This window comes from Lampetra planeri, chromosome 39 (genome assembly GCF_965212315.1).
Source record: "Lampetra planeri chromosome 39, kcLamPlan1.2.h2, whole genome shotgun sequence".
Taxonomy (NCBI): domain Eukaryota; kingdom Metazoa; phylum Chordata; class Hyperoartia; order Petromyzontiformes; family Petromyzontidae; genus Lampetra; species Lampetra planeri.
In genome coordinates, this window is record NC_136145.1 from 800,953 (window position 1) to 827,334 (window position 26,382).

At 56.0% G+C, this 26,382-nt stretch overlaps 2 protein-coding genes across 4 annotated transcripts in view; both read right to left on the reverse strand.

The window, feature by feature from the left end:
- The window catches only part of LOC144731440 (SHC-transforming protein 1-like), a 35,054-nt gene extending 13,607 nt beyond the window's left edge, over positions 1-21,447 (reverse strand). The window contains exons 1-3 of one of the 2 annotated variants that reach the window (XM_078612479.1): positions 19,739-21,447; positions 3,273-3,491; positions 2,824-2,894 (exon numbers count right to left, since the gene is read on the reverse strand). In XM_078612479.1, coding sequence (XP_078468605.1) covers positions 2,824-2,894; positions 3,273-3,473 — 272 coding nt within the window. In that variant the 5' untranslated portion in view covers positions 3,474-3,491; positions 19,739-21,447. The remainder of the gene's footprint in view (positions 1-2,823; positions 2,895-3,272; positions 3,492-19,738) is intronic. The other variant, XM_078612478.1, reaches the window with a different exon arrangement.
- A 3,561-nt stretch (positions 21,448-25,008) lies between these two features.
- RASA1 (RAS p21 protein activator 1) overlaps positions 25,009-26,382 on the reverse strand; it is a 42,268-nt gene continuing 40,894 nt past the window's right edge. For both annotated transcript variants that reach the window (XM_078612481.1, XM_078612480.1), the window contains one exon: positions 25,009-25,934. In XM_078612481.1, the coding sequence (XP_078468607.1) occupies positions 25,848-25,934 (87 nt within the window). In that variant the 3' untranslated portion in view covers positions 25,009-25,847. The remainder of the gene's footprint in view (positions 25,935-26,382) is intronic.

The following is a 26,382-nucleotide window of genomic DNA, read 5'->3' on the forward strand; positions in this document are numbered from 1 at the left end:
TGTTTTAATATTTGTTTTTATTTCTTTAGGGCCCCTTTATAACATATGCTACAGGACCCGCACTAGCTTAATCCGGCACTGAGCAGGATCACGAAAATAACGTCTGTGTCTCAATGGTGTACTATGTAACAGAGTTGTTGAGCACAGGCGCAAAACGGGCCAAAAACGTCATGCGAACAGCACCATCGAAGTTCTAGCTGGAAAAAGAATGCAATGCAACTGGCATCGGCCTTTGTTGTGTGCAGTTTGTGTGTTGTCTCCCTCTGCTCCGCATGGGTTTCCTTGGCCTTCTCCGGTTTCCTACCATGGCCACACCAATCAGCGTGACTGGTGTTAGGCCAAACGTGGTAGCGCTGAAAAATCACCACCGCGTTACTTAGTTGGGATCACACACACACAGGAGCAACGGCAGCAGAAGCATCATCGCCTCCTACTGCAGAAACAAAGAAACTTGGCAGGACCCTCTTGAAAAGGGTCTCGGGGCTCGGTAAGGTATCTAGAATTGACCAAATAATCTTATAGAAAGAGACGACGGGAGGGAATTCCAAAAGCCAGCAACAAGGCAGCAAGGTCAAAGCCGTCATAGATAAGAATCGTCTAAACGTTTCTAGAGTTGAGCGAGGTTGTTGTTGTTGTTGTCGAAAGGCGCCCGAGTCTGGAATGGAACTCGGGCCCCTCCACGCTGCCCGGCGCGAGCGTCACCGCCGCGCTGACATCGCCCTTGCCACCCACGTCCCCTCCTCCGTGGGCCGCGCGGCCGGGTGGCACGGAGCCACGGCGCCGCGGCTCGGCTTTCTCTCCGATTTCATCGACCCACCGGCTTCGCTTGCGGCCATTAACGGTCGCCGGGGGGAGGACGAGGCCGGCTAATGGACGACGAGATCGATGGAGGCTTCACGGGAGGGAGGGAGGCTGAGTGGGGTGCGGAGGAGAACAATGACGGGTGGAGGAGGGCGGAGGAGGGTGGGCTCCTCTCGCCGCCTCTCCGCGTCCACCGGTCTGCCAGTGGGGTGACTCATGTCGGCGCTCTTAAGGGGTGACCCTGCCAAGGTCACGGGGTCGCGAGGTCGTCAGGGCCACTGCCGCTGGCGGTGCCGCGCTCGGCACGCAGGGTACTGTCCGCAGCGCCCTCGCTCCCTTCCTTCTGCCCGGCGCCGTGAACGTCGCACGAACTCTGCGGTCTGCTCGTCGGGCGGCAGCGCGCCTTGCCGCAAGAAGGACATAGGTTCGATTCCCGACTCGGACTGGAGTTTGCACGTTCTCCTCCTATTCTGCAAGGGTTTCCTCTGAGTTCTTTTTTTCCCATCGCTAAACAATGTAACTGCTATTGGCCATAACATCCCAATGATTAAAATTACCTGCAAATTTCTCAATTGGGGTTATGTACAGCAGCAGCATCGCCCCTTCTACTGCAAACACTAGGTAGGACCCTCCTGAAAATGAGCCTTGAGACTCAGTGAGGCTTTCCTTGATTGTGTGCGTGGAGTTTTGTCCTCCCCCCTGTTTTACTTGGGTTTCTTCCGGGTTCTCCAGTTTCTCCTCCCATCGCTAAATATTTTTTTAAAACATCCCAATGTAGCCTTGAGACTCTGTGTGGCGTACTGCGTTGCTACTGTGCGGGAGTCAACACGCACGCCCTTCGCAGACCTCTCCTGCAGTCTCATTGACACCGTCTGGCCTCCCCCTCTGGCTGAAAGCGGCAACGTCTCGGCTCCATCCGCCTGTAAACGGATCGTCACAATAACTGCCGTACAGACAGGACTGACCACGGGACCCCTCCCGTGGTCAGTGCGGGGCCCGGGGCAACCCACAGCGAGTGGGCCTCCCTCCCCCCACTCCAATGACTTCAAACTAAACTGGAAGAATTAGATCAGACACCGTGACGTCAAAGTGCGGGGCCCCCCAAACCGCGGGGCCCGGGGCGGTCGCCCCAACTCGCCGTACTCCGAGGGGCGGCTCCACGTACAGATCCAATACGAACCAAACTGTAGCGCAGTATCAAGTTGCGTTGATATCGGGAATATTACCCATCGAAAGCCGGCTACATTGATCGCGCGGAGACTCAAAGGAGCGCTAAAGGACCCCGCCTCGGCGGCCCCGACCCTACCGGTCAAAACGCACCCCCTCCCGGGCAGAGCCGCTATGCGAGCCCCAAGGTCCCAGGGCGGCCTACGGCGCCCACCGTTGTCACCGTGGCGATCGAAGCGCTCCGCGTGGCAAGGGCGCGTGGGAAAGCGTGACAGCAACCGCACGTAGGCACGGTTCGTCTTCCCTGTTGAACGGAAAAGGAAAGAAAAGGGAGACGGCGCAGCAACGATGCGTGGTGGTCATCCCCAGAAAAACAATCTCCCTCAACTTGCTCCGAGCTAAAATGCGGGACAGGTGGCAACCCTATGGTCAGACACATCTTGGAAGAGATGGGCATACCCACTCTCGACCCCACCGCCCGTGACCCTTGTCGATCAAACCGTGGTGTAACCCATTTTCAATGCTGGCTGGGTAGACAGATGCGGTGAGGGAGGAGTGGGGAGGGGGGAGGATTTTGAATTCGAGAAAACTCGCATCCACTGTTGCAACGTCCGCCGCCGGGGGACGGAATCGAACCGGCGACCTCTGGTTCGCGAATCTGGCGCGGGAAACGAGCTGAAGGAACTTTGCACCGGTGGAGTCCTTGGAGTTTCACCTCCTACTCGCGAGCCCCCCACCCCGGCCGCCGCTCCGTCCACGCCGCGGCTGCATGGATCGCGAGGCGCTAATGTCTCTCGCGCGGGATCCCCTGGCCGGTTGCCGTGGCGGCGAGGCGCGGTTGCCGTGGAGACTCACCGGGTCAGCTGAGTGCGAGTGCTGAACGGCAACGCCCGCATGGACTGCAGCACCTCCATGCAGCCCAGATACTGCGCACAAAGACAAAGGTCCCCCGCCGCGTGGCCTTTAACGCATCGTTAGGACGAGGGGTTGTTAACGGCCACCTATGAAGGCCGGCAGGGCACGCGAGTGGGTGGCCGGCCGACATTATGCCCGGCCTCCTTAGTCTCCCCAATGATGATGTTTACACGACACTGCACTGGGTAGTCATTTGAGGCCGAGTCGACCTAGTGGAGGTACGGGACCGGTTCAGATATTCGTCACCGGTGTTGGCCGCGAGCGAGAAGCGAACTTGGGTCGCTGGGTTCGTCGCGCAGTGCGAGGCGCAGTAGTATTATCAGTCATAATAATAAAAGCAGCATGCCCCTGTAGACGGAGTTGCCCCATGGCGCAGCGGGGACTCTCACCTTGACGAGGTAGGACACTCCGGCTCCGGTGATCCGCTCCACGGGGTGAGGCCACCCGGCCGCGGCCTTGCTCGCCGCCGTCCCCGCGGCGGGCCCCGGGTCGGCCCCGTAGGGCCCGGGCCGCCCGCCCAGCGCCGTGGTCGTGGCGGCGACCGCGGCGGCCTCCGTCTCCCTGGAGGCCAGGGCGGCACGGAGGTCCATGTCTGACGGCGGAGGATCCTGGGAGTTGGCGGTGGAGATCGCGCGGTCAGTTCCTCTGCGAGGGGATCACGACTTGAGCCACGGAACTTGGCAATCGCAACATTTGTCTGTACCGTTAAATAAATGAGTAAGAAAATGTATGTGATACTGTGTTGGCAGTGGTGCACAAAGCACAACTCATAAAATGCAACACATTCTATTAAACTAAACTATTTTTGTATTCTGCCAGGTAAGGCCCAGAAGCGACCTGGTCACAAAATGATAGCCCAATTAAGTGGCTCATCATCATGTGGAAATGTAAAGCGGCCACATGACCACGGGGAGAGAGACAAGCAAACTCCAAATATACAGCAGGCGTCATGGTCGTGATTGAACCCACGACCTCCTGCATACCAGGCGAGGTAGTTAACACCTTGCCACCATGATACACCATTGTGTGTGGCCCGACATGGAACAAGCGTACAATCGGTAACGCTTCGAACAAAAAGGCCGACATTTCGAAACGTCGTCCGTGTTCGCTCCGAGTGGCCGGCGACCTGCGGCGGAGTTTCACCAACTGCAGTTTACTCAACATCGGCCTCCTGCCGTGAGCCCCTTCATGATCATCGCAACGACGCCGCGTACCCACGGTGCACCACGGGAAGTGGCAGCAGAGTCGAGGATAGAATGTCTGGGAAAGGAGAAGCGGGCAGCAGGCGGGGGGGGGGGGGGGGGTGAGTGAGATACGTGGGAGAGGGAAGGGGACGATGCCCGTTCGGAGGTGCTCGAGATGGTTGAAGAGGAGGGCACGGCTCAAGATGAGCAGCAGGAGAAGGAGTGACGGTGCAGTAAGGGGAGGAGGAGGCAGAGAAGGAATGCCCGGGGGATGAGAGAGTGATGATGATGATGATGCTGAGAGGGGAGGGAAGAGAGGGAGAGAGAAGGGGCGGCAGAGTTTGTTTTCACAGCGGGCAGCGGGGAGAGGGGAGGGGTTCAGTCACGTGACTTACGGGAGGCTTTGAGCTGATTTTGACATACGTATTACGTATCATGCTAACAACACACGTGCTGGCGGTTACACGAAAATAAATAATCCGATTACTAAAACTATTTGTCATGTAATTGCCGCACAGTCAATTACTCCTAAATGCCTTTAGCGAAGCACGAATTTAATAGATGGGAGCCGATTATTTATTTACAACTCCAACGACCGGGGCTCTTTGCGTTTTCATATTTCGTCGGTACGGAAAATATTTTAGGGGACAAAAAAAACGGAGCGACGGTTATTGCGATAATAAAGAGGGTTTGTTGGGGTTAGATCCCGTAAATATATAAATGTGTCGTTAAACCCGCCACCACCCGACACAGCCAACTAGTAAGGTTTGTCACGTCAACAGAACGTGCCAATTCGTTACTAATACAGCACAAAACCGGTTGTGTGTTGGAGAGAAAATCCACGACATTTACAATCCGAGGACGACGTTTCGCCAGTAATTACAACTAGCTTCATCAGGCGGACAGCCAGGATCGGTGTGTAAGCATCGCGATAGATACCGATGCTGACGGAAAGCGGACGGTACAATTGTCGCGGAGTTTATTATAACCGTGATTAAGATTATTATTATTCCACTCGTTTAGCCGAGAGTGCATCGTCGAGCCTCAAGACGCTTGTTCAGGAGGGGTCCTGCAGTCGGGGCCACGATGCTACTGCTGCTGTTGTTGCTGCTGCTGCAGTGTCATCCCAATTGAGATTAGTTAGATAATTTTGCTGCTATGAATGTCCAAATGATGGCTTCCACTTTGTTGAGCTTTCATTTGTGGCCAGGTCGCTTCTGAAAATTAAGTTAACACCTCAGTGGGTTTTGCCTACTCGGACGGGGATGGTTTTGTTTTATTTGTTTGTGTTTGGGTGATTTGTTTAACTTTCTTGTACTTTGCGCTACTATCGTGTTTTTGCCCTGTTTGTTGTTGTGACGTTCTTACCCGCCCCTACTGGACATTTGCAAAAAAAAGCTTTATAGCTCATCGGATTCCTCCTGCAGTATAAAATAAATATTCAGATTCCGAGTAATTTGCCGGTAATTTTTCAGCATTGGGATGTTTTTTGGGCCAACAGCGGTCACACCGTGTGTGGGGTTTTCTAGCTACGGGAGGAAACCTCCAGAGTACCCAGAGGAAACCCACGGGGAATATGGGGAGAGAACTCCACACTCTGACTCACACTGACGCTCTCACCAACACTCACACTCTCTGCAGAATCAGGAGTAGAACGTACAAACTCCACACGCAGAAAAGGGTCCGAGTCAGAGATCAAACCCAGACCCTGCTTGGTGCGAGGTCACACGCGCATCACCGCTGTGGTGCCACCACCCCACCACCCAATAATTCGTAACGGAATTGCCCACCTACCACGGCGGGGCATCTCAGAGAATCATCACCATGATCAGGAGCTTATCTGGGGGACGGTGGCCCGGAAGGCTTAGCCGAGTTAATATCTCGCCGGGGGTTGCTGAGCCGGCACCGCTCGGACCGCGAGGCTCGAAGACCGGATGACAACCGCTGCCCGCGATTAGACCCGGATCTCGAGTCGAGCGGATTTATGGTCTCGGCCCGTTCACCGATCCCCCGTCATCCAGGAACAAGGGGTCATTGCCCGAAACGTGGACTGTAATATATGTATATACTTTTTAGCATTTTAATTTCGGCTCCAATGGCCACAAAAAGCAGAGGTTCGATAGCCACGTGACCCGACCCAACACGCCCGCGGCCTAGAAGGGCGCGTGGCAAAATGCACATCGCCAGCCCGTGTGGATACGGCCCGATTGAGGTGACCTCAGAAGTAGTTCCGTGATGACAACTTCCACGGTCGTTCTCTTCCGCACGGAGGTGAAAGTTGGAAGTGGAAATTGGCTCGTCTCAACGACGTGACCTTTAATCGTGCAACTTGAATCCAATTGTCATAAATATTTATGACAAATATTTTCTCTCAAAATTTTCACGAACGCTGCCGATGTCACGCACGTCGCCGTGACTTGACTGCCGCAGACATTGGCGCACCCTCGCTCGCGACGATTTGATCCGAGGGGCAGGGGAGTTGGAATTTTTCAAATGGCGTGCTTGTCTACCCAGCTACCCAGGGAGAGCCTCACCGCGTCCCGACACTTTTCTCTCAGGAGGGTCCTGGCAAGTGTTGCGCACGGTAAAGTTTTGCGGAATTGGAGGGGGTGGCAGGCGATGATTTGTCATGCACATTTCGATTGAGTAATTCTGTGGGTTATGTTTTTGAAATTTTTGCCAATTTGGTCCAAAATTGGCACCACAAACACCACTACTACCACCACCACCGCAACCCCCAACACCACAATCACAACGAGTGGAAGCGGGGGGAGCAGTTTTGTGTTGTTAAAGTTCGTGAGGTCACATCATGGGATTTCGTCGTTCACTCGTTTTTTTGGGGTCAAACTTTTCAGAGTTCGGATCGAAAATCCCAGCGGTGTCAGAGAAGGCGTTTGGGCTTTTCGACCACGGAGGAGGAGAGTTATACTTGTGAATATTCATGAAGTCTAACCCCAACCATAACCCTAACCCCAACACGATATCCAGGTCTCACTTGAGATGGAACAAAAACCCAACGCACTCGTGGCCTTAAAAAAACATATACACAGGGTGCTTCAAAAAAATGTGAACACTTCCGAGAATTTGCAACAAGACCACGAGAAATGTGCCTCCGGCTTTGGAGACCACCTGGAGAAGATTCCAGGCACGCGTTGACAATTATTGCGAACAAGTGGAGACTCTTTGACTTTTTGAAGCTATCAACATACATTTGTTATCATGTTACAGTGTATTATCCGCAATTTTTCCATTAAAATACGATATTCCCATGTAAGTGTTAACATTTTTTTTGAAGCACCCTGTATTTAAAATCCGTGATGTTTTGGGAAATTAACCTTTTTCATGGCACATAAACAGAGGTCAATAAGAGAGACGGAGTGGACGATGGGAGTTGGAGGCTGGGCGGCCTGAGACTGAGATTTGCCCCTACCACCGATTCGACCGTCATCCCTCAGATCGTGTGCCGCTTGTGGATGAGCGCGGAGAGTGGCCGGCGCGGCCGCGTCAAGGGGGAGTGGGTGGGGTGGGTGTGGTGGAGGTGGTGGAGGTGGTGGAGGTGGTGGAGGTGGGGTGGAGGTGGTGTTACCGCGTCCGTGGGTCGCGTCGCTCCGTCATCGTTCCCCCTGGGGCCCGCGCTCGCCCCCACCTCCCCTCCCCCACCCGGCGAGGCCCCCGCCGGCGCGCCGCCGCGGCCGCCCGCCGCCGCCTCGGAGAGCGCGGCCGGACCGGGGAGCTTGACGCGCGGCAGGAGGCCGCAGAGCTGGCCCGCGGCGCCGCCGCCGCCAGCGCCGGCGGCCTCCACGCCGTCCTCGTCCGTGTCGCTGCACTGCGTCAGGTAGTCGCCGTTGTCCTTGAAGCTTTCCGAGTCTTCTTCTTCGTCGTCGTCGTCGGGGTCGTCGAACCCTTTGTCGGCGCCGCCGGCGTGGACCGCGATGGGCGGAGGCGAGCAATCCGGGAAGGAGGCCGGAGCGGCCACGATCGCGGGAGCGGCGCCGTGTCCGGGTAACGGTCCTGGGCCGGCGGAGCCGCCGCCGCCGCCGCCGTCCATCTCTGGGCAAGCGGCGAGCGGCGCGGGGCCGTCGCGGGCGGCCCCGCCGCTCGTCCGCTCGTCCGCCGAGGTCACGGAGTCGTTACGGAAGCGGCTGTACTTGGGCCGGTGGAGCATTTGGAGCCGGAGCGGTGGCAATGACCGTCGCCCGGGACGGGGCTTTGTGCTCGCAGCGACGATTGCGGGGTCCGCACGTGGCCTAAACGACGCGGCCTCCGCTCGCGCCGCGTGGGAAGCTGGACGAGCGCATCGCGGGGCCGGAGTGCCCAGAAACCCGCGGTGTTTATCTCAGCGAGACGAAGGACGGCCAAGAGATGCTTTTCGTTGGAGTTGATGAATCTTCCCGCTCGGCTCGTCGATATTTTTTCACGCGCGACGCGTGACGGACGTCGTCGCACTCGGTCCCGTAAAACCGATGGCCAGAAATTTCAGAAAATTTGAAAATCTTAATATTTTCCCACGGTCGCCTTCGTCAGAGAGAACTCGGCACGGACGGCCAAGCGTGCGGGACCGTGAAGCCGTCCGACCGCGGCCGTCACGCGCGCGTTGCCACCTCGAGGCGCCGCCACTTGAAGGGCGCAGCGTGAGCGGCGGTGACTGCGACGACGGAGTTCCTTCTCCACAAGCCACAAGGACGAGTTCCCAAGAGCGTACGGGCAGCCGAGACGTCACGATCGCCTTCGTGCTGGATGATTATTTAAACCCAGGTGGCCTCTTGCCCTGCCCAGAGAGGCTCCCAGTCGTCTTGCTCGTCTCTTTAATTGGTCACTAAGCCACTAGCAGGTCTCCGAGATCGTCAGGGTCGTTATATGGATCTCAAATCGGCACAGACACGGCCCGCGGGTGCACAGGCAGGCCTCTTTACACTTGAACGCCAGTTTGAACTCGCGGCTGAACATGCAACATCAATTCAGAGGCCGGCTCTTCTTCAACATCTCTTGGCTTCAGATAATTTTCTTTTATCCGCGCGTCGATCGATCGCGTTCACCGCCCTCCGCGGGACCTCTCAGACCCTGCGCTTAGACGGGCGGCGATGGCGACCCGCATCGGGCACGACGACGAAACCGGACCCCGATCCTCACCGCGTCTCGCTCACCGCCCGACCGAGAGGTGCCGACCCACCGAACAAAAAAAATCCCGATCCCACCGCTCCCACCCGGCAGAAGCGTCCTCCTCTCCCGCCGTCCAAACTCACGCTCGGTCTCGTCCCCTGCCGGCGTGCCCAGCCCGCCGGGCTGCCGAGCGCGCCCTGGAATCCGCGCAGGTCCCTGGGTCCAGCAGCGGCTGCGATGTCGGCGGACGCGGGGATTCTCTCTCTCCCCGCTCCGAGGGTGTGGCCGCCCCTCGCCCGACGGGGTCTTCAGCTACGATCTCTCGCTCCGCTCCCGCCGCGGGGCTCGCCCCCGGGGGGGGGGGGGGTCAGGGCTCACGCCTCGCACGGCGGCGTCCTCAAGACCGAGAGCCGCGGGGCCGGGAGGCTCCGACGGCCGAGAGCCACGGAGCGGGGGAGCTGTGGGCGCGCTGCTGCTGCCGCTGCTGCTGCCGCAATGGGTCGGCGCGGGAGCCGCAAGGCCACACCGCCCAGGAGTGCGCGGCAGATGTGCGAATGGTTTCAAACAAAATAACGACGGGGAGGAGCAGGAGGAGGAGGGAGGAAGGGGGGGGGAGTCAGAAGGGAGGCATCTGTCAGGGACACCCGAGATGCTGCTGCTGCTAACGCTGTTTCCCCTCCGGTAATGAGCCACGGGGCGACCACGCGAGCCTCGCTACGGCCAGAGGAGAGCGGACGACGACGAGTCGCGAGACGGCGTCGTCGGCGTCGTCATGCGGCGAGATCGCCACGCGCAGTGAGGGCAGCCTCAGTGGGTCACCCACGTGCACACGAGGAGGCGCTCTGCAAAGATGCGAACGTAAAGACAGAGGTCACCCGTATAGCCCTTAACGGACTGCTGGGGCAAGTGCTGGTGAGCGAGTCGCACCGATGGGTCGGTGGGGCGGATAGTACAACGCCCGGCCACCTTTGTATCCCCAGCGGTGCTGATGTGTGTTTGACCTCTCGGAGCGCGGCGGGTTCAGATATTGGCCGCTGAAATCAGGGGCGCGAGCGGGAATGGAACTCGGGTCTCGCGGGGTTCGTAGCGCAGCGCGCTAACCACTACACCGCACACACAGACACACACACAGACAAAGACACACACACAGACACACACACACAGACACACACACACAGACACACACATAGACACACGCACAGACACACGCACACACAGACACACGCACAGACACACACACACACATACACACACACAGACACACGCACACAGACACACGCACAGACACACATACACAGACACACGCACAGACACACACACACAGACACACACACAGACACACGCACACAGACACACACAAAGACACGCACAGACATAGACACACGCACAAACACACACACGACAGACACACACAAAGACACACACACACAAAGACACACATAGACACACACAAAGACACGCACAGACACACACACAGACACATACATAGACACACGCACAAACACACACACGACAAAGACACACACAGACACACACACAGGACAGACACACACAGGACAGACACACACACACGCACAGACACACACAAAGACACACGCACAGACACAGGACAGACACACACACAAAGACACACACAGACACACACACAGACACACATACACACACACGCACAGACACACAGACACACACACGACACACACACACGCTCTCTCACGCCCACTTGCCCGCCGCTGCCATCTCTGCGAGATGAGCCCCCCCCCACACCCCCCCCAGTGGCCGCCGGCCCGCGGGAAGCGCTCGTCCGTGGGGGGAAGGCCACGGGGGGGTGGGGGGGGGAAGGCCACGGAGGGAAGGCCACGGCGCCCGCCCGCCCGCTCGCCTTACGGACACGGGGGAGGCGAGAGGGAGACGAGGGGGAGAGAGGAATGGCCGTGCTGGGCGGGTGTGATTGTGAGTGGGTCTGGTGAGGAGGGTGTGGTGAGGGTGTGGTGAGGGGGTGGGTCTGGTGTGAGTCTGGTGGGGTGTGGTGAGGGTGTGGTGAGGAGGGTGTGGGTGTGGTGAGGGTGGGGGTGTGGTGGGGGTGTGGTGAGGGTGTGGTGAGGAGGGTGTGGGTGTGGTGAGGGTGAGGTGAGGGTGGGGGTCTGGTGAGGGTGAGGGTCTGGTGAGGGTGTGGTGAGGGTGGGGGTCTGGTGATGGTCTGGTGAGCGTGTGGTGAGGGTGGGGGTCTGGTGAGAGTGTGGTGAGGGTGGGGGTGTGTTGAGGGTGTGGTGAGGGTGGGGGTCTGGTGATGGTCTGGTGAGCGTGTGGTGAGGGTGGGGGTCTGGTGAGGGTGTGGTGAGGGGTGTTGAGGGTGTGGTGAGGGTGGGGGTCTGGTGATGGTCTGGTGAGCGTGTGGTGAGGGTGGGGGTCTGGTGAGGGTGTGGTGAGGGGTGGTGAGGGTGTGGTGAGGGTGGGGGTCTGGTGAGGGGTGGTGAGGGTGTGGTGAGGGTGTGGTGAGGGTGTGGGTCTGGTGAGCGTGTGGTGAGGGTGTGGGTCTGGTGAGCGTGTGGTGAGGGTGGGGGTCTGGTGAGAGTGTGGTGAGGAGGGTGTGGGTCTGGTGAGGGTGTGGTGAGGGTGGGGGTCTGGTGAGGGCGTGGTGAGGAGGGTGTGGGTGTGGTGAGGGTGGGGGTGTGGTGAGCGTGTGGTGAGGGTGGGGGTCTGGTGAGAGTGTGGTGAGGAGGGTGTGGGTCTGGTGAGGATGTGGTGAGGGTGGGGGTCTGGTGAGAGTGTGGTGAGGAGGGTGTGGGTGTGGTGAGGGTGGGGGTGTGGTGAGCGTGTGGTGAGGGTGTGGTGAGGGTGTGGTGAGGGTGTGGGTCTGGTGAGCGTGTGGTGAGGGTTTGGGTCTGGTGAGCGTGTGGTGAGGGTGGGGGTCTGGTGAGAGTGTGGTGAGGAGGGTGTGGGTCTGGTGAGGGTGTGGTGAGGGTGGGGGCCTGGTGAGGGCGTGGTGAGGGTGGGGGTCTGGTGAGAGTGTGGTGAGGAGGGTGTGGGTGTGGTGAGGGTGTGGTGAGCGTGTGGTGAGGAGGGTGTGGGTGTGGTGAGGGTGTGGTGAGGGTGGGGGTCTGGTGAGCGTGTGGTGAGGGTGGGGGTCTGGTGAGAGTGTGGTGAGGAGGGTGTGGGTCTGGTGAGCGTGTGGTGAGGGTGGGGGTCTGGTGAGCGTGTGGTGAGGGTGGGGGTCTGGTGAGAGTGTGGTGAGGAGGGTGTGGGTCTGGTGAGGGTGTGGTGAGGGTGGGGGTCTGGTGAGGGTGTGGTGAGGAGGGTGTGGGTGTGGTGAGGGTGGGGGTGTGGTGAGCGTGTGGTGAGGGTGGGGGTCTGGTGAGAGTGTGGTGAGGAGGGTGTGGGTCTGGTGAGGGTGTGGTGAGGGTGGGGGTCTGGTGAGAGTGTGGTGAGGAGGGTGTGGGTGTGGTGAGGGTGGGGGTGTGGTGAGCGTGTGGTGAGGGTGGGGGTCTGGTGAGGGTGTGGTGAGGGTGGGGGTCTGGTGAGCGTGTGGTGAGGGTGGGGGTCTGGTGAGAGTGTGGTGAGGAGGGTGTGGGTCTGGTGAGCGTGTGGTGAGGGTGGGGGTCTGGTGAGCGTGTGGTGAGGGTGGGGGCCTGGTGAGCGTGTGGTGAGGGTGGGGGTCTGGTGAGCGTGTGGTGAGGGTGGGGGTCTGGTGAGCGTGTGGTGAGGGTGGGGGTCTGGTGAGGGGTGGTGAGGGTGTGGTGCTGGCCACCCCCACCACTATCACGTCCCCTCGAAGATGCTCCCTGCCAGCCCTGCAGAGCCGAGCTCTCTAACAGCACTTGCCCCAACACCCTGACAAAGGCTATACGGGGATCTTTGTCTTTGTGGCGTTCTCGAGGCAGCAGCAGCAGCCCCCCCCCCCCCCGGGGACTCTCCACGCGAGTTGCACTCTCCCTGCTCCCCTAATGATGCCCCCCCCCCTTACCCCCACCCCCTACCCCCCCCTCTTACTCTCCCTGCCCTTCTCTGTCTCACTCCCCCTGCCGCACTCTCTGTCTGCCCCCAGCTTTTATTCGCCCTCTGTCTCGTGAGCTCTCCCTGCCTCTCTAAATTAGCTCTCCCTGCCTCTCTAATTTAGCTCTCCCTCCCTCTCTAAATTAGCTCTCCCTCCTCTCTAATTTAGCTCTCCCTGTCTCTCTAAATTAGCTCTCCCTCCTCTCTAAATTAGCTCTCCCTCCCTCTCTAAATTAGCTCTCCCTCCTCTCTAATTTAGCTCTCCCTCCCTCTCTAAATTAGCTCTCCCTCCTCTCTAAATTAGCTCTCCCTGCCTCTCCAATTTAGCTCTCCCTCCCTCTCTAATTTAGCTCTCCCTGTCTCTCTAAATTAGCTCTCCCTGTCTCTCTAAATTAGCTCTCCCTCCTCTCTAATTTAGCTCTCCCTCCCTCTCTAAATTAGCTCTCCCTCCTCTCTAATTTAGCTCTCCCTCCTCTCTAAATTAGCTCTCCCTGCCTCTCTAATTTAGCTCTCCCTCCTCTCTAATTTAGCTCTCCCTGTCTCTCTAAATTAGCTCTCCCTGCCTCTATAATTTAGCTCTCCCTCCCTCTCTAAATTAGCTCTCCCTGTCTCTCTAAATTATCTCTCCCTCCCTCTCTAAATTAGCTCTCCCTCCCTCTCTAAATTAGCTCTCCCTCCTCTCTAATTTAGCTCTCCCTGCCTCTCTAATTTAGCTCTCCCTCCCTCTCTAATTTAGCTCTCCCTGTCTCTCTAATTTAGCTCTCCCTCCCTCTCTAATTTAGCTCTCCCTCCCTCTCTAAATTAGCTCTCCCTGTTTCTCTAATTTAGCTCTCCCTCCCTCTCTAATTTAGCTCTCCCTCCCTCTCTAATTTAGCTCTCCCTGCCTCTCTAATTTAGCTCTCCCTCCCTCTCTAAATTAGCTCTCCCTGCCTCTCTAATTTAGCTCTCCCTCCCTCTCTAAATTAGCTCTCCCTCCTCTCTAATTTAGCTCTCCCTGCCTCTCTAATTTAGCTCTCCCTCTCTAATTTAGCTCTCCCTGTCTCTCTAAATTAGCTCTCCCTGTCTCTCTAATTTAGCTCTCCCTCCCTCTCTAATTTAGCTCTCCCTCCCTCTCTAATTTAGCTCTCCCTGCCTCTCTAATTTAGCTCTCCCTCCCTCTCTAAATTAGCTCTCCCTGCCTCTCTAATTTAGCTCTCCCTCCCTCTCTAAATTAGCTCTCCCTGCCTCTCTAATTTAGCTCTCCCTCCCTCTCTAAATTAGCTCTCCCTCCTCTCTAATTTAGCTCTCCCTCCCTCTCTAAATTAGCTCTCCCTGCCTCTCTAATTTAGCTCTCCCTCCCTCTCTAAATTAGCTCTCCCTCCTCTCTAAATTAGCTCTCCCTCCCTCTCTAAATTAGCTCTCCCTGCCTCTCTAATTTAGCTCTCCCTCCCTCTTTAATTTAGCTCTCCCTGTCTCTCTAAATTAGCTCTCCCTCCCTCTCTAATTTAGCTCTCCCTCCCTCTCTAAATTAGCTCTCCCTGTCTCTCTAATTTAGCTCTCCCTCCCTCTCTAATTTAGCTCTCCCTCCCTCTCTAATTTAGCTCTCCCTGCCTCTCTAATTTAGCTCTCCCTCCCTCTCTAATTTAGCTCTCCCTCCCTCTCTAATTTAGCTCTCCCTCCCTCTCTAAATTAGCTCTCCCTGTCTCTCTAATTTAGCTCTCCCTCCCTCTCTAAATTAGCTCTCCCTGTCTCTATAAATTAGCTCTCCCTGTCTCTCTAATTTAGCTCTCCCTCCCTCTCTAATTTAGCTCTCCCTGGCTCTCTAATTTAGCTCTCCCTGTCTTTCTAATTTAGCTCTCCCTGTCTCTCTAAATTAGCTCTCCCTCCCTCTCTAATTTAGCTCTCCCTCCTCTCTAATTTAGCTCTCCCTCCCTCTCTAAATTAGCTCTCCCTGTCTCTATAAATTAGCTCTCCCTCCCTCTCTAATTTAGCTCTCCCTGCCTCTCTAATTTAGCTCTCCCTGCCTCTCTAATTTAGCTCTCCCTCCCTCTCTAAATTAGCTCTCCCTGTCTCTATAAATTAGCTCTCCCTCCCTCTCTAAATTAGCTCTCCCTGTCTCTCTAATTTAGCTCTCCCTGTCTCTCTAATTTAGCTCTCCCTGCCTCTCTAATTTAGCTCTCCCTGTCTCTCTAAATTAGCTCTCCCTGTCTCTCTAAATTAGCTCTCCCTGTCTCTCTAAATTAGCTCTCCCTGTCTCTCTAATTTAGCTCTCCCTCCCTCTCTAAATTAGCTCTCCCTGTCTCTCTAAATTAGCTCTCCCTGTCTCTCTAAATTAGCTCTCCCTGTCTCTCTAAATTAGCTCTCCCTGCCTCTCTAAATTAGCTCTCCCTGTCTCTCTAAATTAGCTCTCCCTGTCTCTCTAAATTAGCTCTCCCTGTCTCTCTAAATTAGCTCTCCCTGCCTCTCTAAATTAGCTCTCCCTGTCTCTCTAAATTAGCTCTCCCTGCCTCTCTAAATTAGCTCTCCCTGTCTCTCTAAATTAGCTCTCTCTGCCTCTCAAAATTACCTCTCCCTCTCTAATTTAGCTCTCCCTGCCTCTCTAAATTACCTCTCCCTCTCTAAATTAGCTCTCCATCCCTCTCTAAATTAGCTCTCCCTCCTCTCTAATTTAGCTCTCCCTCTCTAATTTAGCTCTCCCTCCCTCTCTAAATTAGCTCTCCCTCCCTCTCTAAATTACCTCTCCCTCTCTAAATTAGCTCTCCCTCCCTCTCTAATTTAGCTCTTGTTGTTGCCTCTCTCTCTCTCCGTACTCTCCCAACTTGTCAGCAATCTCTCTCTCCCCACGCCTCTCCCTGCACCCTCGCTGCCGTGTTTCCTTTTCATCTTCTCCGTCTCTCTCCGACTCTCCACTCTGCCTTTGATCGCTCCTCACCGCCCTCTCTGTTATTTCGCTCTCCCCCTCTCAGCCGGTGTCTCTTTGGCTCTCTCCAGCATCTGTGTCCCCTTATCGCCGTCTCTCGCTCTCTCCATCTCTCTCTCTCCCCGTGTGTTCGTCGGTTCCAATCTGCCACCACAACCTCAGTGTCTCTCTCTCTCGTCTGATGAAGTATTATCTCGCAGTATCTCCTCTCCCCGTCTCTCCCCGTCTCTCTCGACTTCACAGCCACCGCGTCTCCTCCTCCACGGCTCCTGCAACTCGCGATCACAGCTGTAGCTAAAAGAGCTTCACGGCTCAGCGGATTCCTCCGGGCCAATGTCACAGATTTCTGAGTTGTGGCTTCGCCCCCTCTGTGTGCGGCATCGTCTTGGCAGCAAGCCCCGCCCGCTCTGCTGATGAGACCCCGTGGGTCGAAACCCACCGCTCCAGAGACTGCCGCTTATGAGTCAATGCCGCTGCCGCTGCTGCTACGATGCAATTCGCAAGAGAAGCGTGCGGCTGATTGGGATGTGTACAATACAAAGAAACAAAATGTTTGATTATTTTTTTATTTATCCGGAGAAGGAATACATTGGCCTGCTTATCTTATTTCTATTCTATACTTGTGAGGCTGTAGAATGAACGAATGTAATACTGTATATGTGTGTGTATAAAATAAATAAATATATCGTCGTTTGTTATTTACGAGCATCGATCGATCCACGGCCAGGCTGGAGGGGGGTGGGTGGGGGCTGTGTGACGTCATCGCGCACGAGCCCGGCTCAACGCTGTGGGGATGCGGGCGACGTCATCACGCACACGTGCGCGGTGACGATTTTAAATAATAATGACGATTGATTTATTGATTATTCGACGTTTTTCAAAACCCGGCACCCACTCCCAACCGAAGCCGCTGGATAATCGATTATCGACTGTACATACAGTATAGTGTACTGTTATACAGTAAACGTGGACCACCTGCACACACCGCACTGTATGTACTGTATACAATGTGTCGGGCATACAGTGTATACAGTATACGCCGTTCTGTAAATACAGTACTGTAGTAGTAGTACTGTATTTACAACGTAGCACAGACAGTACTGTATACAGTACTACAGTACATATACATAGACGTGCACATACAGCACTGTACAAAGTACACGATTCCAGACAGGGATGAGGGCGAGACCGTGAGCACGGCTTTAGCTGTCATCAGGGACACACATTTGTAATGATTGTAATTGTCATCAGGGCCGCCCCCACGGTGTGACAGGAGCAGCCTGAGATGTTAACGCCCTCGCCTGGTACACAGGAGGTCGGGGGTTCGATCCCGACCCTGACGCCTGCTGCTGTATATTTGGAGTTTGTATATTGTGTCTCTTTCTTCCCGTGGTCGCGTGGATTTTTCTCCGGGTCCTCCGGTTTTCCCCTCCACATTTGGAATCAACATCATCACCCGTTCAGAGTGTTTGGGCTGCTGCTATACATTGCCAAACGACGTTACGACAAAGATCCCGCCACGTGGTTGAGCTCTCGTTTGTGATGCCCAGGTCGCTTGTCAAAAGCAGCTACTACGTAGCTCAGCGGGGGCCTTACCTGGTAAAATAAAAAAAAGTTTGTAGTTTTATTTTTGTAAAAAATAGTTATATCATCCACTCTCTCCACTGCCCCTCGATTCACGACGATGCTTTGAAAAAAAGGGAAGAGCTAATGCCCGAAATGTCGCATATTATATATTTTTATTTTAAAATGTTCTACATGCAAAGACAAAGATCCCCCGTGTAGCCTGTCACAGACTGTAGGGGCAAGTGCTGTTAGCGAGTAGCACCTATGAAGGCCGAAACTGGCACATGAGGGGGGGTGGGTGGCCAGCAACCACGCCCGTCCGCCTTTGTCTCCCCCAGGTGGCGATGTTTACACACCGAACCCAGGTTACTCATTTGAGGCCGAGTCGACCTAGGGGAGGATGGCCAGACACAGGTTCAGATAATCGTCACTGGGTGTTGGTGGTTGTGAGCGAGGATCGAACTCGGCCGCCGGGTTCGTAGCGCACCACCGCTGCCCTTACAAAGACAAAGACCCCCCGTGTAGCCTTAGCAGATTACAAGTGTAATGAGTCACTTCAGAGACACTAACAGTAGGAGGTATTCACGTTTATTCGACACGTTCCACAGTATAGGGGATAACTATATACGGGTCAGGTCAGCCGGCACTCTGCCTGACCCAACACCGATGAGGAGGTGAAGACGGGGACGAAGACGACGGCTCCATTCCCAAACCGCAGACAGCCCCGACCCAGTCTCAGGGCCTCCCTTTTATCCTCCCCAGCGTGGCCTGGCTCCGCCGTCGGCCACGCCCCCTTCTGGAACCTACCAGAAGGTTCTGGGCTCTGTCGCACGTGTCCCCTCTGTCACCTGTACCCGACATCCGTGCCTATCACGTGCCCGACTGGCAGACCGGCTGCTGTATCCTCAAATGCCCTTCACTGCCAGTCATCACCTGCCCTGCTGGTAGACCGGGCGACTCCAACCACGATCTCGCTCTCGACCAGTCAGTCACCAGCGCTACGCGCCGTAGTCATCCATTCTATGTCACTGCACAAGCACCGCAGATATTTTTCCAGGGGGGCGGCCCCGGGGGTGACCGGAGCAGTGGCGTGGGGAGACAGAGAGGGGCGCGGGGGACAGCGGTGGTGACGCTCAGAGACAGTCACGGGGCGTTGGCCAATTTGAGGAAATTCCGCTCATGGATCGTGTGGCTGCTATTTCTGGCGTTGCGATAAGAAAAAAGTGATCGGGTGGTGGAGAGAGGGGAAGAACAACTAAAAGCACACAGCTCGGCTCTTCCCCCTTTGATGGCTCCACGTGGCGCGTGAACGCGAATGCTGGAAGGAAGCCACAGCCGCCCCGAGGGTACACGCCCCGGGCCCCGCACTCTGGTGGTGCTGGTGACGGTGTCAGATGTAATACTCCCGCTTTAGTTTGAAGGCGTTGGGGGCCCCCCACATTGCATCCCCCCCCCCGGGGCCGACTCTGTCTGCGAGGGCCACCGTCTGTCCCACGACGCGGCTCCAGCAGCAGCTGCGCAGGTTCGCGGTTGGAGCCCGGCGGCCCGCCCTGGTTAACGCCGCTGCGGGTCAGGGTTATCGTCCGCCCCCCGTTCGAATCGCTCGCGGCGGTGGCGACGGCGGCGTCGTCATTTGGGAAGTGATCAGCAGAAGCCGTTTGGTGGCACACTCAGCCCCGACCTAACACGCTGTCACGCGCACCCCAGCCACTCCACGTAACCCGCCCGCAATTCCGCACTGAACCCGACCCACTATCATCCCTTTCCCAACACTATCCCCTAACCTCATCTCTCACCCTATGCCAAACACAATCCCCTATTCACATCTCTCACCCTATGCCAAACACTATCCCCTATTCATATCTCTCACCCTATCCCCTAACCTCATCTCTCACCCTATCCCAACACTATCCCCTAACCTCATCTCTCACCCTATGCCAAACACTATCCCCTATTCATATCTCACCCTATGCCAAACACTATCCCCTATCCCTATCTCTCAACCTATGCCAAACACTATCCCCTAACCTCATCTCTCACCCTATCCCAAAACTATCTCCTATCCCTAACGCCATCTGTGCGGGGCTGAGACCCGCGTCTCCGAATATCCGCTCACCGGGAGAGACCGGAGTTGGGAGTGATGAACGTCACGTCTCTGCGCACCGTGGAACTCCGACTGGAGAGTGTCTCTCCACCGCTCCACGTCCTCACCTCTGAACGTATCCGGTCACTGCTTGGAGGAAACTCCAGCGGAGGTGCTGGATGTGGAGCTCCGTCACTCAACGTGGAGCTCCGTCACTCCCCGTGGAGCTCCGTCACTCCCCGTGGAACTCCGTCACTCCCCGTGGGGTCCCGTCACTCACCGTGGAGCTCCGTCACTCCTCGTGGAGCTCCGTCACTCAACGTGGAGCTCCGTCACTCCTCGTGGAGCTCCGTCACTCCCCGTGGAGCTCCGTCACTCCCCGTGGTGTCCACTCGCACGGAGCACGGGACCGAAGTAACCCCACGAGTTGTGGCTCTGTCTCTCTCTCCGCCACGGAACTTGCGACTTCCCCAAACCCAGACCCAGTGAGTGCGGTTGGCGAGACCAAAAAACGACTTCGGCGAAGGGCGCATGAACATTGACACGTGGGGGAGGGGTGGGGTCACGCGAGCCCCCCTCTCGTGGAGCAAGGAATTGCCGCGCCGAGCGATCGAATATCCAAGTGGCTGTTGTTACACATCGGGATGGGGGGGGGGTATAGGTTAACGTTAACCCGTTGTTGTTGTTAAATGCCTTTGGAACATGCCACAAGAGTTACTCGTGCGAGATGTAACGCTTATGAGTTGGACTTTGAAATGCACGAGTCCGACTGACGTCAGGCAGTCTTCACCAGTCGCTTCGCTGCACGTGGCCTGCACGACGTGGAGACAACAGCGAGGGGTCGGTGCATCACACGCAGATGTTGTGAGCGAAAATGCATAAAAAATGCGGACTAATCGCCATCTGTTCCATCTTCATGGGATGGAGCGTCGCCTCCTGGGACGCGTGTGGTTTTCACCGGGTGCTCTGGTTCCCTCCCCACGTGCACGAGCCACTCATTACTCGGGCGATAAACACCTTGATACACGTAGGACCGCGCACCTTGGGCAAGGTTCCTCCCCCTGGCGCCTCCCCCATCTCTGCCTCTCTCTTCGAGCGCGAGGAGTGATCACTGTGCGGTGGCGTTACGAGACACGTGTGCGTTGAACTTTTTTCGCGCCGTACGTAGCCAACCGTGCTAATCGGAGGTGGAACGTCAGTGCCATCGTGATGGCTGCGTTCACTTCATTCACTCCGCACCGACACTCAAGAGACGCGGGGGACGTTGGAAGGGTGGACTGCAAGGCGACTGTGGCGAGGGTGTCTGCTGCATTCGCTCGTTCGCTCACTCATCCCTGGCCGACCTACAGTTCCCAGTCACCATCACCAACAACAGCCGACATCCATCACGAAGTGGCGGTGACCTCACCGCGCCGCCTGTGCCAGGCCAGGTGCACCCTGAGGCTATCACGTGAAGTGTCGAAGGCTCGCTGCCGGCAGGAGGTCACGAGACAGACCCAGCAGGCACCATGGGGGTTGGACTAAGATGGCAGGCAGATGATGCACCGCCTGTGGTCCGCACCGCGCCACCTCGCTGCGTTTTAGCCGCCCGGCGCTCCGCTCGTTGTTGTGAGGGCGACTGCGCCTTCAACTGCCCAGACGCAGAGTCCTTCACGAACCTCCCGCCGGTGACGAGCGGCACGAGCGGCACGAGGTCGAGAACAGCACAAAGAGCCTTGGCGCCGGGGCGTGCAGTTCGTGCAGAGCTTTCCGCAACTCCGTCCCGGGAGTTTCAGCTCTGCACGAACTGACCAACATCCATCGCACGATCCGCAGCTCCCCGCTGTGACCCCCCGGCCGCCCACGGGATGATTTCCGGCTCCTAGAGAGAACAAAACCCCCGGATAGCCGGACACTGCGTTAAGACACTGCGTGAGAATCGCAACCAGATGGTATAAAATAATAAATAATAATCCCACGCTGCCTCCAGGGGGTCCCGACCGCTCTCGCCCACCCCCATAGACTCCCAGAGGACGCATCAGCAGTTCCCGCTTCCTGTATAAACTGTGGGTGGACGTCAACTCCGAACTCGTAGTGAGCGCCATTCCACGCCGCCTGGCAGCTCGGTCTGTGGTTCCTTGCCGGCGGTCGTAGAGATGCCACTCCGTGTCAGCCCACGTGGTTTAGAACCCCGTATTCTTGTGCAGGGAAATTGAGTTTTTAGGTCCACACGGCGTACAGCCGTTTCGATACGGGCAAAAACCCCCATAATGTGTCCGTGTTTCTCCCTTGTGACGACACTTTGTAGGATGAACGTTGAGATTCATAAGGGGCACGGGGTGACCAATAATGTTCGAATTGGTCTGTGTTAAGGTAGGCACTGATAAGTGGTTGACATATACGTAATTCGCATGGATGCCGTGTATAGAACGATCCTTGGTTTTCACGTTACGCCACAGGCGAGGTCAGGACGTTTTAACCCAAAGAGCATGACAGAGTATTCCACAGCAGTGGTTTCTCAACCCTTGTTTGGCTATAGCCCCCCCCCCCGCGTTGAATTTCGTTTAAACAGAGTACCGCATTGCCCGACCTAACATGGTCCCGAGAACGAGACGTGAATAATGAACGCCAATATTTGAACCAATTGCCCGTTTTGTGAGCTAGAGCCTCACCAGCAAATACCACTAACGGGACGCTCTGCGTGCGTGACGTCATTTGCTCGCTGGTTACTCTTGGAAACCACTTTGTTAAAAGATCAATGAGTTTTGTAAAGATCCTTTGGATCGTTCTAGGGTGGCGTATGAATTGACATTTTCCCGTACTTATTTTCCATTTGCAGATCCATACGTGATTATTCACCAATGACTCTCGCGTATGATATAATTTCACACGTTTATAAATCACCTCGTGTACCCGCCCCCCCCCCCGGAATGAGAACCACCGCCCAAGAGGGGAATCCGCGGTGAGCGACGGCTGGGCGCACGACTCGTTTTTACGACTGTTTCACGACGACTCGGTTTCACGACGACTGTTTCACGACGGCACTTCCATCACACGGGAACAGCAGGCCAGCTTAGACAGCTGGACATGCCCCCCCAGTTTGTCAAAAATCGAGCAACCGTCGCCTCCTACTGAAAGAAAAGTAGTCATGCGACTCGGCGAGGCTTTCCTGGAACAAAAAAGCGGAACCGTAACAATAGCCGCGACTCTCATCGCATCCGTCAAAAACAAAAGCAGATGCGACATGAATCCACGCATTAATCCACGCGGTGCGCTTATTAGCAGCGTGGCGATGCGACAAAGCACGGTGGTTTTCGTGTCAAATGAACCATGCTGCAAACCGGCGAAGATTTATGTACATATTTGGCATTGTTTATTCCAACAACAAACAGCATTTATTCATTTGATACATGTCGTGTACAAAAAGAAAAACGTCGTCAGTTTTAAACTACAACTTTCGGCCGATTCTGCCGCCCGTTCGTCACGGCTCTTAAGTATTAAACGACGGTAACATCATCATCATCATCGAAGAAGAAAACTGTGAAGCCGGTGGTGACGGCAGGAACGTGACACGGGAAATAACGCGAGCATTGGGAGCAACGGGCGAATTACAGATGGCACCGGCGAGACGCGGCGTCGCACTTTTGGAGTAAGGAGACAGCAATGAGGGTGCGCGGTGGTGGTGGTGGCAACGGTTACATTTTTTTTTGTTTGCTTTTGCAATTTTTGAAAGTTTTTTTTGTTTCTATAGTTAAGTGCACGTAGTGGAAAACTGTATCTCGAGAGGCGCGGGCGACAAGGAAGAGGCGACGCGACCGCAACGGCGGTGGGTGGTTGAACTTTGGGGTGCGACGAGGGAGGACATCGCGGAACGGGGAGCAGAGCAGACGCCGGCGTGGACGGGAATCCAGAAAGACACCCAACGCCACCGCACCCCCGGCACGGGACACCGGGTCCGGTATCTCGGGATGCGTACGGATGAACGTTTCCTTTGAGACAACGCACCAGAGATCAAGCACGCGCTTGCTGGGAAGCCAACGATCGTCAATGTTTTTTTTGTTAGCCATTTTTCGGCTTCTTTTGCCTTCCCTGTGCACGACAGCAAAACGCTGCGCTCACGACTCCTCAGAACTCCCACAGGGTGGAGGGGGAACAAGTCAGCACGCGCATGTCCCGGGGGCTGCAGGCTCGCCAGACAATCTGCCCCCCCCCCCCCCAGTTGCTCCAACACAAGAGAGAGCGTGCGGAACTATTACCATGCAGCCTTGTGCTTATCGACATTTATTAGAGAACATCGGAATTAAGAAATCGCAGCCTAAATGACGACCGCACCAGCATTTAGAAACCCTGTTTTTGTTGTGATGTCTTCATTAGTGAGAGTGTGTGTGAGTGTGCCCGGCACACGGGATCCCGGAGACTCGCTCGTTCGGCTCGGCTCAACCCGGTGGTGGCTTTAGCACCTTGCCACGCGGGTCACGAGTTGCCGGCCGGCCGCCCTGGACGTGCTGCGCGGAATCACCGGCCCCCGCCCCGAGAAAAGAAAGACCCAAAAGAATAAAAATCTCTCTTTTAAAACTCGCCACGCCGCCCTGACTCGACGGCCCGTGGCTGTTGCGCAACGAACACGCGACCAGATTTCATGGCCAGCAGTCATGCCAAGCGGGTTTCCCCCAACCGGCGTCGTGCAAACCACTAGGGATTTAAACTCCGATTCCCCTTCACAAAAAGCACCGCGTGTTCGACTGCCCATGGCACGACTATTTAGAACGCTCAACAAAAAGCAAGTTAATAGTTTTCATGGCATTTCACAGCACGATTGGTTGGCTGCGGTCCGCGTGTCCAGAAAAGGTTGGCGAACCGCCGGGTAAAACCGCCCGAGCGGTTCGTCAGATTGAGCAGCCAGTGGCAGTTGGGTCGGCTGTTGAGCCACTCACTCGCCAGGCGTGTAGCCGGTGACGCTTGGGGCCGCTCGCTCACGCCGCGGAGCGCCGGCGAGGCAGCTCCGCGACCATGCGCCCTGCGTGCCCAGCGATCCGTACGGCGATCCGTCCGGCATTCTGTCGGTCCGTTCGGTGATCATCTGTCCGTCTGTATGGTAATCCGTCCGGTGATCCGTCTGGTAATCTGTATGTCCCTCCGGTGATCCATCCGTTCGTCCGTGCGATGGTGGCTGTTGCTTGCGTGTGTTTTCCACACGTAATTTTGCATAGTGTTAGCTGATCACTAATTTATTTATTCAAACCCCACCCCCACTTACCTAACCGGTGATGACCCCTACTAATTATCCCATTAACCCCATCTACCCCTCCCCTACACCCACCCCTTCTCCTCACCTCCCCCACACCTGGTACCCACCCCATCATATCTCATTAATGCATCGATTATAATTATTCCTCGCTCTTCAGAACGTCGTCAAAGTCGCCGCCACCGTTCGCAAATAAAAACACGCAGTCGGGTGGGGGGGAGGGGTGCAAGTGCCAACCCAAACAAAATCCGCAGCAATTAACTCAATGAACCACGAGCCAGCGGGAGGCAGGAGGTGACACGCAACACGTGTGCACGCTCTTAGTCCATCCTCCGCGGCAGAATTTACGATTCCGCAGGAATCAGAGAGACAGAGAGAGAGTGCGGCTGCCGGATTGGGCCACACCATTGGATTGGACGAAAGTGGCGGGGGGGGGGGGGTACGGTCAAGTAGCCCGGAAGTCGGCTTGCGATTGGACGAGTGTGACGCCAGGGCACACGGGGGGGGGGGGGAAACCCGCCGGGCTCGGCCGCCGACGATCGGCCGAATGAAGGAAAAAAACGAGCGGAGAAAACGATTGCGGAGCAGAGACGTCGACGGGAATAATAATAAACATGATACAAAAATTTTACGAAGTATACACATATTTATAAATCGACGTAAAAAAAAAACCATCAGAGAGAGAGAGTCGAGTATGTTTGAGCTATAAATTACACGTTGCAGGCTGTGATTGGCAGGAGGAGACCTCGGTCGTTGCGCTGTCGAGTATGCGAATGGGGGGGGGGATGGAGAAAAAAATATACGTATAAACGACGACGCGTTAAAACCGAGGTGGAGTAAAATAAATTAGAGCGAAGGCGATGGATGGGCTGGGTCTGCCGAGGCTGAGCTGGTTGTGCAGGAGGACACCACCGGAGGCTACCTGACCTGCCCGCCCATGGACAGATAATGATTCTGCTTCTGCTGCAGCATCTCCGTGATGGCCAGCAGCTTCTTCAACGCGTGCTGCACTCGCACACACAAAGGTGGAGGTCACCCACCACCCCCCCGCTTAGCCGCCGAGACAGCGCGGGGCGAAGCGCCGTTGGCGAGCGTCTACGTGGTCACGGTGACGGGGCCCAGCGGCAGAGCGTTTCGTGGTTCGCATGCGGCGGGTGGCCCTGGTTAACAATGCGGTCTGCATCAACCGTAAGATACTAACCACGCGCCATCTGCACTTTCGATTAGCATGGTAGGTTAAAAGAGGTGCACAAAAGAGGTTCAACATAATGTACATACGTCTGCTTCGCTCGCAGTGGACGTTCAAGATTCCTTGACGTCATTCGAAGAGTCAATTAATATTACACAAAGCAGCATCGCCCCCGACTGCCTATGCACAACACAGTGGGGAGCACAGGTGGTGCATCTGCCAGTCATCTCAGTCAGAATGAGAATATTTATTTATACCGGAGGG